The sequence below is a fragment of the Ruditapes philippinarum genome, unplaced genomic scaffold (assembly GCF_026571515.1).
Source record: "Ruditapes philippinarum isolate M1 unplaced genomic scaffold, ASM2657151v2 ctg9650_1_1_1_1, whole genome shotgun sequence".
Taxonomy (NCBI): domain Eukaryota; kingdom Metazoa; phylum Mollusca; class Bivalvia; order Venerida; family Veneridae; genus Ruditapes; species Ruditapes philippinarum.
The window spans coordinates 206-13,192 of record NW_026863301.1 but is presented as its reverse complement, the minus strand read 5'-3'; the positions used below and the strand labels follow the sequence as shown (position 1 = coordinate 13,192).

The 12,987-nt window shown below is 33.7% G+C and overlaps 1 protein-coding gene across 1 annotated transcript; it reads left to right on the top strand.

The window, feature by feature from the left end:
• LOC132721775 (riboflavin kinase-like) lies at positions 1-12,763 on the top strand (the record flags this gene model as incomplete). Its single annotated transcript, XM_060706153.1, is given in 3 exon segments — positions 1-160; positions 11,910-12,061; positions 12,661-12,763. Coding segments are annotated over 3 exon segments (340 nt in total), but the record flags the coding sequence as incomplete, so codon positions are not given.
• Between the last annotated feature and the right edge of the window lie 224 nt (positions 12,764-12,987).

The following is a 12,987-nucleotide window of genomic DNA, read 5'->3' as shown; positions in this document are numbered from 1 at the left end:
AAGATGTATGACCTTGACCTGTCAAAAGAAAGTAAACCTATCACGGAAAAGCCGCATTTCATAATTTAACTTACAATGACAGAGAAACTACCATATTTTACTGAGGGAGAAGTGGTAAAAGGTTTTGGTAGAGGAAGTAAGGATCTTGGTATTCCTACAGGTAAACATTTTAATATATAATTTATAGATTTACAAATAAAATAATTTCTTTGGGTCTAGAAACACGAGAAAATAGATTGAACTTGACCTAGATCTACTTCTTGTACGTCTTGGTTAATGTAGAAAATAACAAGACGATTTTGTCTGTTTTCAGCAACATTCACATTTCTTGTTGTTGTTGATTTTGATTATATCAGATTAAATATTTTTTCATTAAATAAAGATTGTTATTTATCGGCTATTTCAATATGCATCCACAGGGACTACTGTACTGGTCGGGAACCATCAACCGGACACTTTTTGAACATTTTTCCATACAGATTTCATAATTTTTAACATAGAGACCTAAAAATTTGACACAGTTCAGCTAGGTTCTTCCCCTAACTTACAAACTAGTTTGTTTATTTCTGAATGTATTGACACTTATATCTGAGGCCCGTCAAGGAGAATATCTAAATTACCGATATTGTACATAGTACAGTACCATGTGTCCGGACAGATATGTAATGACATTGATTTAATTAAGATTAAAGCTTAAGTGTTTGAATTTTAAACTGCTTTTAGCATGATAAACAATATATCAGCAATAATTGCTGAAGTTTTGGGTATTCTATTGTTTATTCTGCCATTGATTATAGCTAGTATAAGAGGTCAGGCATTTTTTTCAAATTTCCAACATCAATGTTCTTGAAATTGACATTAAAATATTACCAGTTATGGAGGTTGAATAAATTTATTTACTTAATTATAGAAGAAACATGCATTAATTGTTGGTAAAAAAGTGACTGTCATCCACTGAACAAAGAAAATACAAAATTAAGCATTTTCTGGGCCGTCCGGGTTTGATGGTTGTCCGGTTTTGGTGGTCTCCAACCAGTAGGCACGTTGGGTGATAGTAAACAAAAGTAAAAACTAAAAAAAAAAAAAAAAAAAAAAAAAAAAAAAAAAATACCCCATATATAATATATAGTCTATATAATATGAAATTAGGCAAAGCCTATGGACGGGGAAGTCGTTAAAAATTCCTTTCATTCTTTCCGTTTTAAAGGTGTCATTCGGTATTACATGTACCGCTTCCGTTTTCATTCGGAACACTCGGCGATTATCATTTATCCGAAAAGTGGAGATTTGTTCCGTTATCGGAATACCCCGCCATTTATCATTGAGTTACATTGTAAATGCGGCGCCCGACTAGAACTGACACTGAAAATTTCTTTTGATAGGTATAGAATTTTATATATTTTTTAATTGTTTTTTATGTGATTTTCTTTTAAATATACACGTCAGGGCTCTCAGTAGGGTCAGAATTTCACGAGTCAAAGACTCTTTAGCCAAAATTTTCATGAGTCAAATCATTTCTTTCTAGTGTCATTTGACTTCATGAATCATTTTTATATTACAAAAATGACTGTATTGGAGGTCATTTTTGAAATTCCAAAGTCTAAATTGACAGAAAAAAATGCCTAATTATAAATGTCTATATACCCCCCCCCCCTCCTCCACCTTAAAAAAAAAAAAAAAAAAAAAAAAAAAAAAAATGAATTGCTGTGAAAGAATAAAATAAGCAGCAGTTTTTTTATTAAATTAAATGTATAAAATATAAAAAAAATATCTTTACTTGTATGCTATATCATATTAATTTTAAATACCAAAATGTACCTGAGAATATTTAATGGAAAAAGAAATAACAAATGCGCAGGTACTCCAAGTTAATCAAAGACGTATTATAAACCTTTAAAAGCAATCAATAATTGACACTTCAAGTATGTAATTCTTATCAGTTGTGTAGAGCTATTTTTAGCACTGTCAAATTGCAGCCACTGAATTGTCGTGCCTCAGTGCACAGGGTATAAACAATTGCTGTGTGTAAAGCATTTTATACACCGCTTATACTGCCTGTTGACATTTTTAATGAGTGAGATTTGGACATTAGCATGATTTGATAGGTAATTAGGGGTGGATTAAAGGTAATTATTATTGCATAGCTGAAAATCCCATGTGGCAAATTGACTCTTGAGCAGATTTTATCACGTGTCAAATTTGTGCATTTCCTGATTTTCACGAGTCAAAACCCGGATCCCCGTGTCAATCGAGAGCCCTGCACGTGTAGTCTATAGCCGGGCAAGCCAAAGCCCGGACCCGCTTCGCGGGCCCGGTCTTTGACTTCCCCGTATTATAATTATATGGGGTAATTTCTTTTTTTTTTTTTTTTTAGTTTTTACTTTTGTTTACTATCACCCCAACGTGCCTAGTCCCTATGTATGCATCGTAAAAAAACAAAAAAATTAAAATTTGTAATTTACGGCAAAATTTACCGTTGCTGATGTAAATTTTTGAAGGGACTGGTTTTTTAACAAATTTCTTTGCGTCACCGGGAACTTATTATCAAACAGCTCATTAATAGTTTTAGCTTCTTGAAATTTTATTTGAACATGAGAACTGACGGTAATGGAATATATCTCGGACAACTTGACCGAGGACTGACAGATTTTCACACAGACTGCACCCTATAAACAACCTGTTAAACCGTTATCACACACGCTGATTGATGGCCGCTGTGTTAATTGATTAATCATGGAGGCCTATTCTGCAAGTGCTATACAAAGTTGTAAACAGTGATCTGAAAAAACAAGCTGTGCTGACTTTTATGGCACAGCGGTGAGACTAACTTGGAGATTAAGTAACAGCGGGAGTGCGGTGTTTAAAGTGCCTAGGGAAAGGCCTGCGTACATGACATGAACGCTGAAGACAGACCCGTAGGGAATGTCCACCAATAATTATTCATTCATCGAACATGCCATGAAGTAAAAATAAGCATACTGTGATAAAAGTATGTATAAGCTGTTGATAAGCCAAGAATGGACATTTAAAAAACTTATTACGAACATAAACTACCTAAAAGTTTCCGACATGTAAAAAATTCTGACATATTGCCAAAATGTTTGACCACGTGATTACGTGATTGACCATTACGGGTTAATTTTCGTGGACGGTTAAGAAAACAGTACCAATGTGCTTCCAACTTTTTATAAATTACTTTTTTAAAGATATTGAAAAAGGTGATTTACTGACTAGTTATGTATTCAATATAATTTTATTTAAGTACTAAAAGTTAAAAAACAAAAAAAACAAAACATTATCTTGAATTAAAAATATTGAAATCATGTCAACAAAGATGTTCTAAATATAGTACACGACCCTTCTCTAAACTGTTCCTGTGAATTACGTCATACGAGGTCTCGCTTAGCTCCTAAATGTAATGGCTGACTGTAGTCAGCATAATTGATGTTTCACAGTTAAATAGGCAATTTTAATGACGGTATTAATATTTTGATACTTTAAATGGTATAGAACGATATTTAAATAATTGTTTTCTCGCAAAGTGCACTATTGTTTATTGGGACAAGGGAATTTGCAAATGAAAAATAAGGTTAAATCAACATAATTATGTTATTCTGGTTAGGTCACATAACGGATCTAATCAAAAACTTTAATGCCGCATCAGATGAAAAACAAAAATGTTAAAAAGCAGCTTATACAGTTTTGGAAGCATGAACTACTGGTGTGGGTACTGTAGGGGTGGTAACGGTGCCTGGACTCTATATTGGGGTTATTTGTGACCAAAATAGGTCCAGACCAAGAAAACAGGTGACAATCCTTATATATAGACAAGGGTTCCAACTCCAAAAAACGCAATTTTTGCCCTTAGCTCAATGAGAAGCTAATTACTTTTCCTTTTTTCAAGCAAATTTTATATTTTTTATGTGTACATGTAGCATACTAATGGTACTTTCAATAAATAATAGCAACTTGTCCCTTTTACCATGCATATAGTAACCTGCCAAACACAAATCTAGCCGAAAACGACTTTCTTGCTTAGTCCACCGAGAAGTTGCAACATTGTACACAACGTGATTTATCCCGTATAAAACAATAGGATTTCAAAATCAATTGATTAATGCTAGAATTATTTATTACATTAAAAGATTTGGAGTTTACTTTTAGACAGAAGGATCTTACTCAGGCATAGAAGCGACCAAGTGTGATTTGTTTTTCGTAAAATCCAAGAGAGCCAAATACAGATATTAATAGGTCAACACACTGTTGTACGAAAAATAAATGTCTTTTACAAATTGAACTATTCAGTGAAGCATTACAATCTAATTAATGTCTTCATTGACATTCAGGATCACTCTTGAATTATTAATTATGATTAAGATTTTCTTTATGCCAGATCATGTTTAGGGATAAGATACATGTACATGCAAAATATGTACAGGGATAACTTAACGACTTATTTTGAGGCTTGGATTGGGGATTGGATTTCAGATTTGAAAGTGTTTCTACAAACTTATAGCTTCCTACGATAATACTGATTAAACCAGTACTGTTGGCCTAGTGGTTAAGACGTCCACCTTCGGTGCGAAGGTCAAAGGTTCGAGCCCCATGGGCAGCGTAAATTAAAGATTGAATGTTTCTTGTGGGACTTGTTCGGAAATGGCCACGTAGTCAGCCGCAAGGTAGTTAAAGTGAATGATTACCGATTTCTATCCACCTGGTGCCTGACATAGTTGTAGGAGTTGGGAGGAACATGGTACATGTATGCAAGCAAAAGGCATCTCATAAGTTAGGAATGGCTGGCCCTTTCAGTAGGGGTGAAACTATAATAAACAAGACCTTTACCTTTTATAGATTCTGTGTAAATGAATTACTTGTTTTCATTATTATCTTTAAAAATGCAAATACCCCATGGAAATATTAATGTCTTTGTCAGTATTTGATACTTCATTTGCTATTTCTATAATGGTTCTTTGTTGAAATGAGTTTACATAAAATGCCTTTAGAGTATAGTTTACCTGTAGTACTATATTTTCAAATGTAATATCATACAAGTCTATCATTGTGTCTTTTAAATATCTGAAGCATAAAATAGGTGATACATGACTGTTTTTACTTTGTTATGATATTTTTTTCTTGTAAGATACCAGTACATTTATAATAATGTTTATAAAGGTAATGTTTGAATGCAATTTCTAAAATAAATAAAGTTAATATTTAATAAAGTACAGGCATTGAAAGAAGTTAGAAAAACAATTATATAAAATCGCTAGTGGGAGCTTCCCTTGTCATGTTGTTAAGATCAACGACTTCAAAACTCTTGCCTTACAACATTGTATTTTTGACTTTTGGAGCTAGGACTGGTTTCTATGGCCGCAGGGAACTATCCAGCTAGATAAAGGAACACCAGGCCCAGTGGTGATAGTCAGGACAGTATACTGTTTGTTCATGAAATGAGCCGCGTCACGACAAAACCAACATAATGGGTTTACGACCAGCATGGATCCAGACCAGCCTGCGCTATCAGAGATTTCTCTACTTGTTATAGGGTCCTTAAGTGAACGCATGGATCCTGATCAGACTGCGCGGATGCGCAGGCTGGTCTGGATCCATGCTGGTCGCAAACCAATTATGTTAGTTTTGTCGTGACGCGGCTCAAATGATCCTCAAAGGGGCATGTAATGTGCTCCTGCAGCAATAAAGCTGGAGAGTCATCATATAACATTTAGAGTGTTAGTAAAATCCAACAAAGTACATTTATTTATTTTTTTACCCGTCCGTACATTTTCCATGAATTTCCATGAAAACTTCCGGAATTTTCATGGAAATTGCCAACTCTGGATAATTCGGACTAGTTTTCCGGAGTTGTTCAAAGAAAACTGAAAAAAAAATCGTGAATTATCATGTACTTTCTCCATGAATTTCCAGAGCTTTTTTCATGAAACTTTTCCGGAGTTTTCCATGAAAATGTTCCAGAGTCTTCAAAGCAACTCTGGAAATTATTCTGCTAAAATGACATTCTACTCCGGAAAAAATGTTCCGGAGTGACTCTGGAAAATGTTCCGGAGTGACCCTGGAACATGTTCCGGAGTGACTCTGGAAAATGTTCCGGAGTTACTCTGGAAAATGTTCCGGAGCCGCTGTGGAAAATGTTCCGGAGCCGCTGTGGAAAAAGTTCCGCAGTTAAAAATAGGATATGGGGTTAGATGCCATTAGCCTTGAAATAATTCTGGAAATACTATGGAATTCACTCTGGAACATTTTGGGATTACTGAAATGATGGTTGCATAATAAAATTAAATGACCTTTTAATTTGCATTTAATATGTTTTTATTAGCATATCCAAAAAAGCACTCTAGTCATCAAGAATTCAAACACATATAGTAATTTGCACATTTTACAATTATTTTGAAGTCAGAGTGTTTTATTCAAACAAATGTAATTCAACATCCATCTAGAACACATGTATATATCCTTCACTTCGCATGATGCAACATCTTCTTGACTTTTGGTGTGACCTCTCTGATGGATACTGAAAATTATGAATTGTATATAAATAAATACATGTACTTGTGTTATATGCACAATGTCAATATAATTAGTATTGTTTAAACAGGATTGATAAAAAACATGAAAGGGTGAAAAAAGTTAAGATGGAAAACTTTCAATTCAATGATTTTTAGCTCACCTGTCACAAAGTGACAGGGTGAGCTTTTGTGATCGCTTTTCGTCCGGCGTCCGTCCGGCGTCCGTCCGTCCGTCCGTCCGTCCGTCGTCCGTCCGTAAACTTTTGCTTTAAATGACATCTCCTCATAAACCACTGAGCCAATTTCATCCAAACTTCACAGGAATGTTCCTTTGGTGGTCACCTTTAAAAATTGTTCAAAGAATTTAATTCCATGCAGAACTCTGGTTGCCATGGCAACCAAAAGAAAAATCTTTAAATATCTTCTTTTAAACAACCCTAAGAGCTAGAGCTTAGATATTTGGCATGGAACATCTTCTAGTGAGTGTCTAACAAGTTTCTTCAAATAAAAGCCCTGGGGTCAAAATTGGCCCCGCCCCAGGGGGTCATTGATTTTCCCAATATGCATATAGTAAAAACTTAAAAAATCTTCTTTTAATGAACTGTAAGAGCTAGAGCTTAGATATTTGGCATGAAACATCTTCTAGTGAATGTCTACCACGTTTGTTCAAATAAAAGCCCTGGGGTCAAAATTGGCCCCGCCCCAGGGGGTCATTGATTTTTCCTATATGCATATAGTAAAAACTTAAAAAATCTTCTTTTAAAGAACCGTAAGAGCTAGAGCTTAGATGTTTGGCATGAAACATCTTCTAGTGAATGTCTACCAAGTTTGTTCAAATAAAAGCCCTGGGGTCTAAATTGGCCCCGCCCTGGGGGGTCATTGATTTTCCCTATATGCATATAGTAAAAACTTAAAAAATCTTCTTTTAAAGAACCGTAAGAGCTAGAGCTTAGATATTTGGCATGAAACATCTTCTAGTGAATGTCTACCAAGTTTGTTCAAATAAAAGCCCTGGGGTCAAAATTGGCCCCGCCACAGGGGGTCATTGATTTTCCCTATATACATATAGTAAAAACTTAAAAAATCTTCTTTTAAAGAACCCAAAGAGCTAGAGCTAAGATATTTAGCATGAGACATGTTCTAATTGGTGTCTACCAAGTATGTTCAAATAAAAGCCCTGGGGTCAAAACTGGTCCTGCCCCAGGGGGTCATTGATTTTCCTTATATGTGTATAGCAAAAACTTAAAAATCTTCTTTGAAAAAACCCAAATAGCTAGAGTTTAGATATTAAGCATGAAACATCTTTAAGTAAATATCTACAAAGTTTGTTCAAATAAAAGCCCAGGGGTCAAAACTGGCCCTGCCCGAGGGGTGTCATTGTTTTTAACTATATGTGTATAGTAAAAACTTAAAAAATCTTCTTTTAAAAAACTTAATGAGCTAGAACTTAGATGTTTTGCATGAAACATCTTCTTATGGGTGTCTACCAAGTCTGTTCAATTAAACAAATAAAAGCCCTTGGGTAAAAATTGGGCCGAGTGGGGGGGGGTTGTTCGGGGGCTATATACAGGTGAGCGACCTCAGGGCCATCATGGCCCTCTTGTTTCAGAATATCAGCACAGAGTTATACAAAGTAAATACCATGCTTTGATGAAAATATTTTTTTTTTGGTCAAAATCAACATTATGATAAACTTGTGTCAATTATTTCCCTGCTTTTCCTATAGCTATGTAATGACAACTTTATGTAATGGTATTTTAAATTACTTAATGATCTTCACAAGTACTTAATTACCACTGAAAGTTTGAGATGTGTTCAGTGGAGTCAGTATAACAATAATATATGCATAAAACATGAAGAGCAACATTTTGTTCAGTGTTTGGAAAATAGCATGCATTTATATGAAAACATGTTACTTCGACTTTTTTCAACAAAACAAACTAAATTATTACCAGGATAGTTCTGTAAGCATTCTGTATTCAACAGTACATTTATTCATTTTCCCTGATCTGATATCCTTGAGAGGAAACATCTCATGTGACTCAAAGACTTGAAAGTTTGCAACCTGAATGTTGAAAAATAAACATATGTACATGAGTAACAAGAAATTATTACAATTAAGGCATATGAATTTTATTAAATGTGAATTTGGAAATTCATTGCTTGATATGGAATCTGTTTCAATCACAAATATTTTGAATGGAAAATTATAATCTCTGATTTAAAATTTCCCGCCATTATTTAAAAATGAAAAAGATTTTCTTAACTATTAATATTGTAAAGTTACATGTCTGTAGAAATACAATCACTAAAACAGTGTATACTTGCAAAGAAAATTTGAAAAAACTAAAATAATAAGTGTTAAAAAATAAAAATACATTTGTACACTTACTGTTAGAAATGGTTATATATACAATGATAAACATGTAGTTCCCTCCATTTCCACTGAATCATGAAATACACATGTTTAAAAGTTCATATTTCCAGAAAACTTTTGTAAATTTGTCCAGTTTAAACTCATTTGATCTAATATCCAATGCTCAAACATAATTTTTCAAAACAAAACTTACAAGCAGTTAGGCACTAATAAACATTAGCTTTCAATGCTTTCTGTTCAAATGACCCGCCTGGAAGGAGTGTTCTGACCTGTGATTTGTTCTGCAAGGGTATTAAGTTACTTGGAAACTACAGTGTAATATAGTAGGTTGTAAACCTACTTTACCTCTTTCTATTCTCTTATATCAGATAGGTGAGTTTAACTTTGGTGTTTATGAAAACAGTGGGTTCCACTTGAGGGGTCATAAATATTTACATTGTGGCTGATGCTGATTTGAATGTTCCAGAAATTAATCACTATACATAAGTTACTTCTACACAAGATGAATATATAGATAAAATATATACTTCAATAGAGATACATAATAAATTTATCATCAATTAATAAAGAAACATAAGTGCATAACAATAATATTTGTTCTTAAATTCAACTTGTTTCTCTTTAATTGTGTATTTTTTTTTCCAACTAAGGGTAATATATAATAATGAACCTCTCAGATCTGAGGCTTGATATGAGATACCTTGAAAATAATGAGAGTTAAATGAAAAAATACCTAGCCAAAGTGTGGCAATGGAGTTGCATGTGTTTTTTTTTAGCTTTTTTTTGTTTTTTTTTTTTTTTTTTGCAATAAAAAAGAAACAGTTGAGCTTTTGAGGGGCTTATTACGGTTTCATTTTGTTTAACTATAAGTGTTTATTTTGCTAACTGCTACTTTTAATTACAATGAGTACACATGTATGACCAATCTCAATGCTAAGTAATTAAATTCAATTCTTGCTGTTTCAACAATTTACAATTGTGTCAATGCCATATTTTAAATTGTCTTTATTTTCATTATGTCTTAAAACCAGAAAACTATCTTATATTAAAAAGATTATTTATGACTACTTAAGAAAAAATATTTAAGTTAAATGTATTAAGACTTTAGTGCAGTATATGTAAATGCAGAAATAAAATGAAAATTTCCTAAGTCCAAAACTTTCTCAAAAATGACTAAGTGTTTTCCAGAGTAAAACTCCTTGAAAATTGTCTAAGTGTTAACTTTCCAGAGTTTCCAGAACTGTTTCATGGTTATTTCTTTGATGAAAAAGTCAAGTTCCAGAGTTCTCCATGAAAATTGTTCCAGAGTACTCTGTAAATACTGTGGAAAAAAGCTTGTTTCCATGAAAATTCATGGAAATTCATGGAAAATCAGTTATTTTCCAGAGTTTTTCCAGAAAGACTGTGGAAAATCTACAGACGGGAGTATCAATAAAAAAATCAGTCCTAGAAACCTGCATTCATTTCAATCTGAATAATTTCACATTGAAACTTCTAAAGCCTAGTTTTAAAACAAAAACATACTGTAGTGTATTCCTTGAAGCTTTTCCTGGTCTACAGTTGGCTTCCTTTCACCTTATTTCAAACCACTTGCCCCTCACCGCTGTGGGTTCGAATCCCGACAGGGGCTTGGATTCTTTCATGTGAGGAAGCTATCCAGCTAGCTTACGGAATGTCGGTGGTTCTACTCATGTGCCGTTCATGCCTGAAATAATGCACGGAGGGGCACCTGAGGTCTTCCTCCACCAGTAAAGCTGAAACGTCGCGATATGACCTATACTGTGTCAATGTGACGTAAAACCCAATCAATCAATCGATCATTCACCTTATTTTGCAGGTGTCCATGTCAATGACTTTCCAGTTTATTCCTCTTCTTTATATAAGAGACAGAAAAGCTGGATTGCCATCTTGATGTAGTTTGCAACACCTGCAAACTTGCTTTCAAGCTGACCAGGGCTGCAGATAACATGCGTATTTGCGTAATAACCCATTTAAAATGTCTAAAAACCCAATAGAAATAATAACTAAGGGTAAGAAAAAGTAAATGAATTCTTATTTATACAAACTTCATTTGAACTGGTGCGTTATGACGAAAATTATTACTTAACGCGTACATCAGGCAGATCATACTGTTTCAGACTGTTTTAACCTTTAAATTATATAAGGCAACTTGGAAATCTCCTAGGCCAATAAACCATAAAGCAAAGTAGTAAGTAGCTTTTTTATTACCGTACAAAACCTACAAATGTCTACAATGAAGGTCAAAAATTTTGGGTAAAATGCATGAACTTGTACTTTATAACCCAAATTGGTTAGAGGGGGTAGGGTAAAAAATACAGAAATAACTCAAAGAAAATAGAAAAAACCCAATAGATCACAAAATAAGGGGTAATTACCCAATATACACAAAATGTTATCTGTAGCCCTGGCTGACTCTGTAATTTGTAGATTTAAATGATGGATGAAAGATGAAAGTTAATGAATAATGTCATCATAGTTTCATACATGGCTATACTAATGTTTTCACATACATATACCACTGTTGCGATTTGATATTGCATGAGGTGAAAATACTTTGATGTTACATCATTTACATTCCTTTCTTTCTCTGTCACAGTCTGTGAAAGCTTTATTATATGTAGCTTCAGGAAATTGAAAAAAGAAACAGAGACCAAAATGAATGATAAATTATTATTTAGAAAAAAGCCATTTGTCCAATTTACTTATTCATTTGTGCTACAGAGTGCACTGTAAGCTTGAATATTGCATTGTTATTTGATTATTATTTCTTATAGTTTCCAGCTAATTTCCTCTTAAAGATAATAACATGTATGCATAAATTTCCCTTCTCAATTATATCAGCATATTTTAGAATATTTTTCTTAAAGTTTGTTCAGTCATAAATATTCATATATGTGTATTTCTCTTTCCTAGTATTTCAGCTCTTTTCTTCTTAGAGGGTGTGGAGTAATAAATATCCTGTTGATTTCTCCTTTCTATTATTTCAGCCAATTTCCCGTTGGAGGTTGTTCGGCAATTACCGGAGGAGATTGGAGGCGGAGTTTACTACGGTTGGGCCTCTGTGGCTGATGGTCCTGTGTTTAAAATGGTAATGAGTATAGGCTGGAATCCATATTACCAAAACACAGTGAAATCTATGGTAAGGCAATGATCATTCTTTGGGTGATAAAGTTTTCGTAATGTATTGCCAAGCTATTCTAAAACCTTTTTGTATTGATTTGGCTGGTATAAATATCCAGGATTAGTAACAAGAAACTTTAATTGAGCTAGCGACAGTCAGTTTTCATGACTATAGTTATAATCATGTTTTCCAAATCATGCTGTCTTCTTTGTTTTTCGTTACCAAGGCAACCTAAGATCATCCTTATCAGCACAATTATGCATTTGCAAACAGTTCCAATAGGACTTTTACAGAATTACAGAGGATGTCAAGTGTACCACCTTTAGCAAGACACTGTATCATTTAATGCCAAAAACATCTTGTATGGAGTTTATTTGACTGGCTATTAACAGTATTGGTAATGGCCATTGGGAGACTGATTACTGCATTATTCAAGTATTGGAGTGACATTATTTGTACATTTTCTTAAATTCTTTTAATTGTTAAGCAATAAAACCCACTTTTGTGGGTAGGTAGCTGGAGGGGAAACAAACAATGTTGTTTTTAGGCCTAATCTTACAACTCACTGTGTATAAACTTTATAAACAGTTGATAAATAAACATGTGTTATATTTCAGGAAACTCATATTATACACAAATTTAAGGAAGATTTCTATGGCAGCAACTTGAAAGTGTGTTTATGTGGTTACCTTAGAACAATGAAAAATTTTGGATCTTTAGGTAAGTTTACATTCATAACTCTTTTGAGCCAAAGTAAAAAAATAACAGGCCTGACTCGTCTGAGATAGGGGCAATAATCTTGGTATTCTTGCAAATCAGACAGGTTTATCTATTAATTACACTGGTGCTACACATCCCCATGTAAAACACACCCTTTTATGAATGAATTGCGTTCTTACGATGACGCCATTATACCGTTATGAACAAAGTTGTAAATTCATATG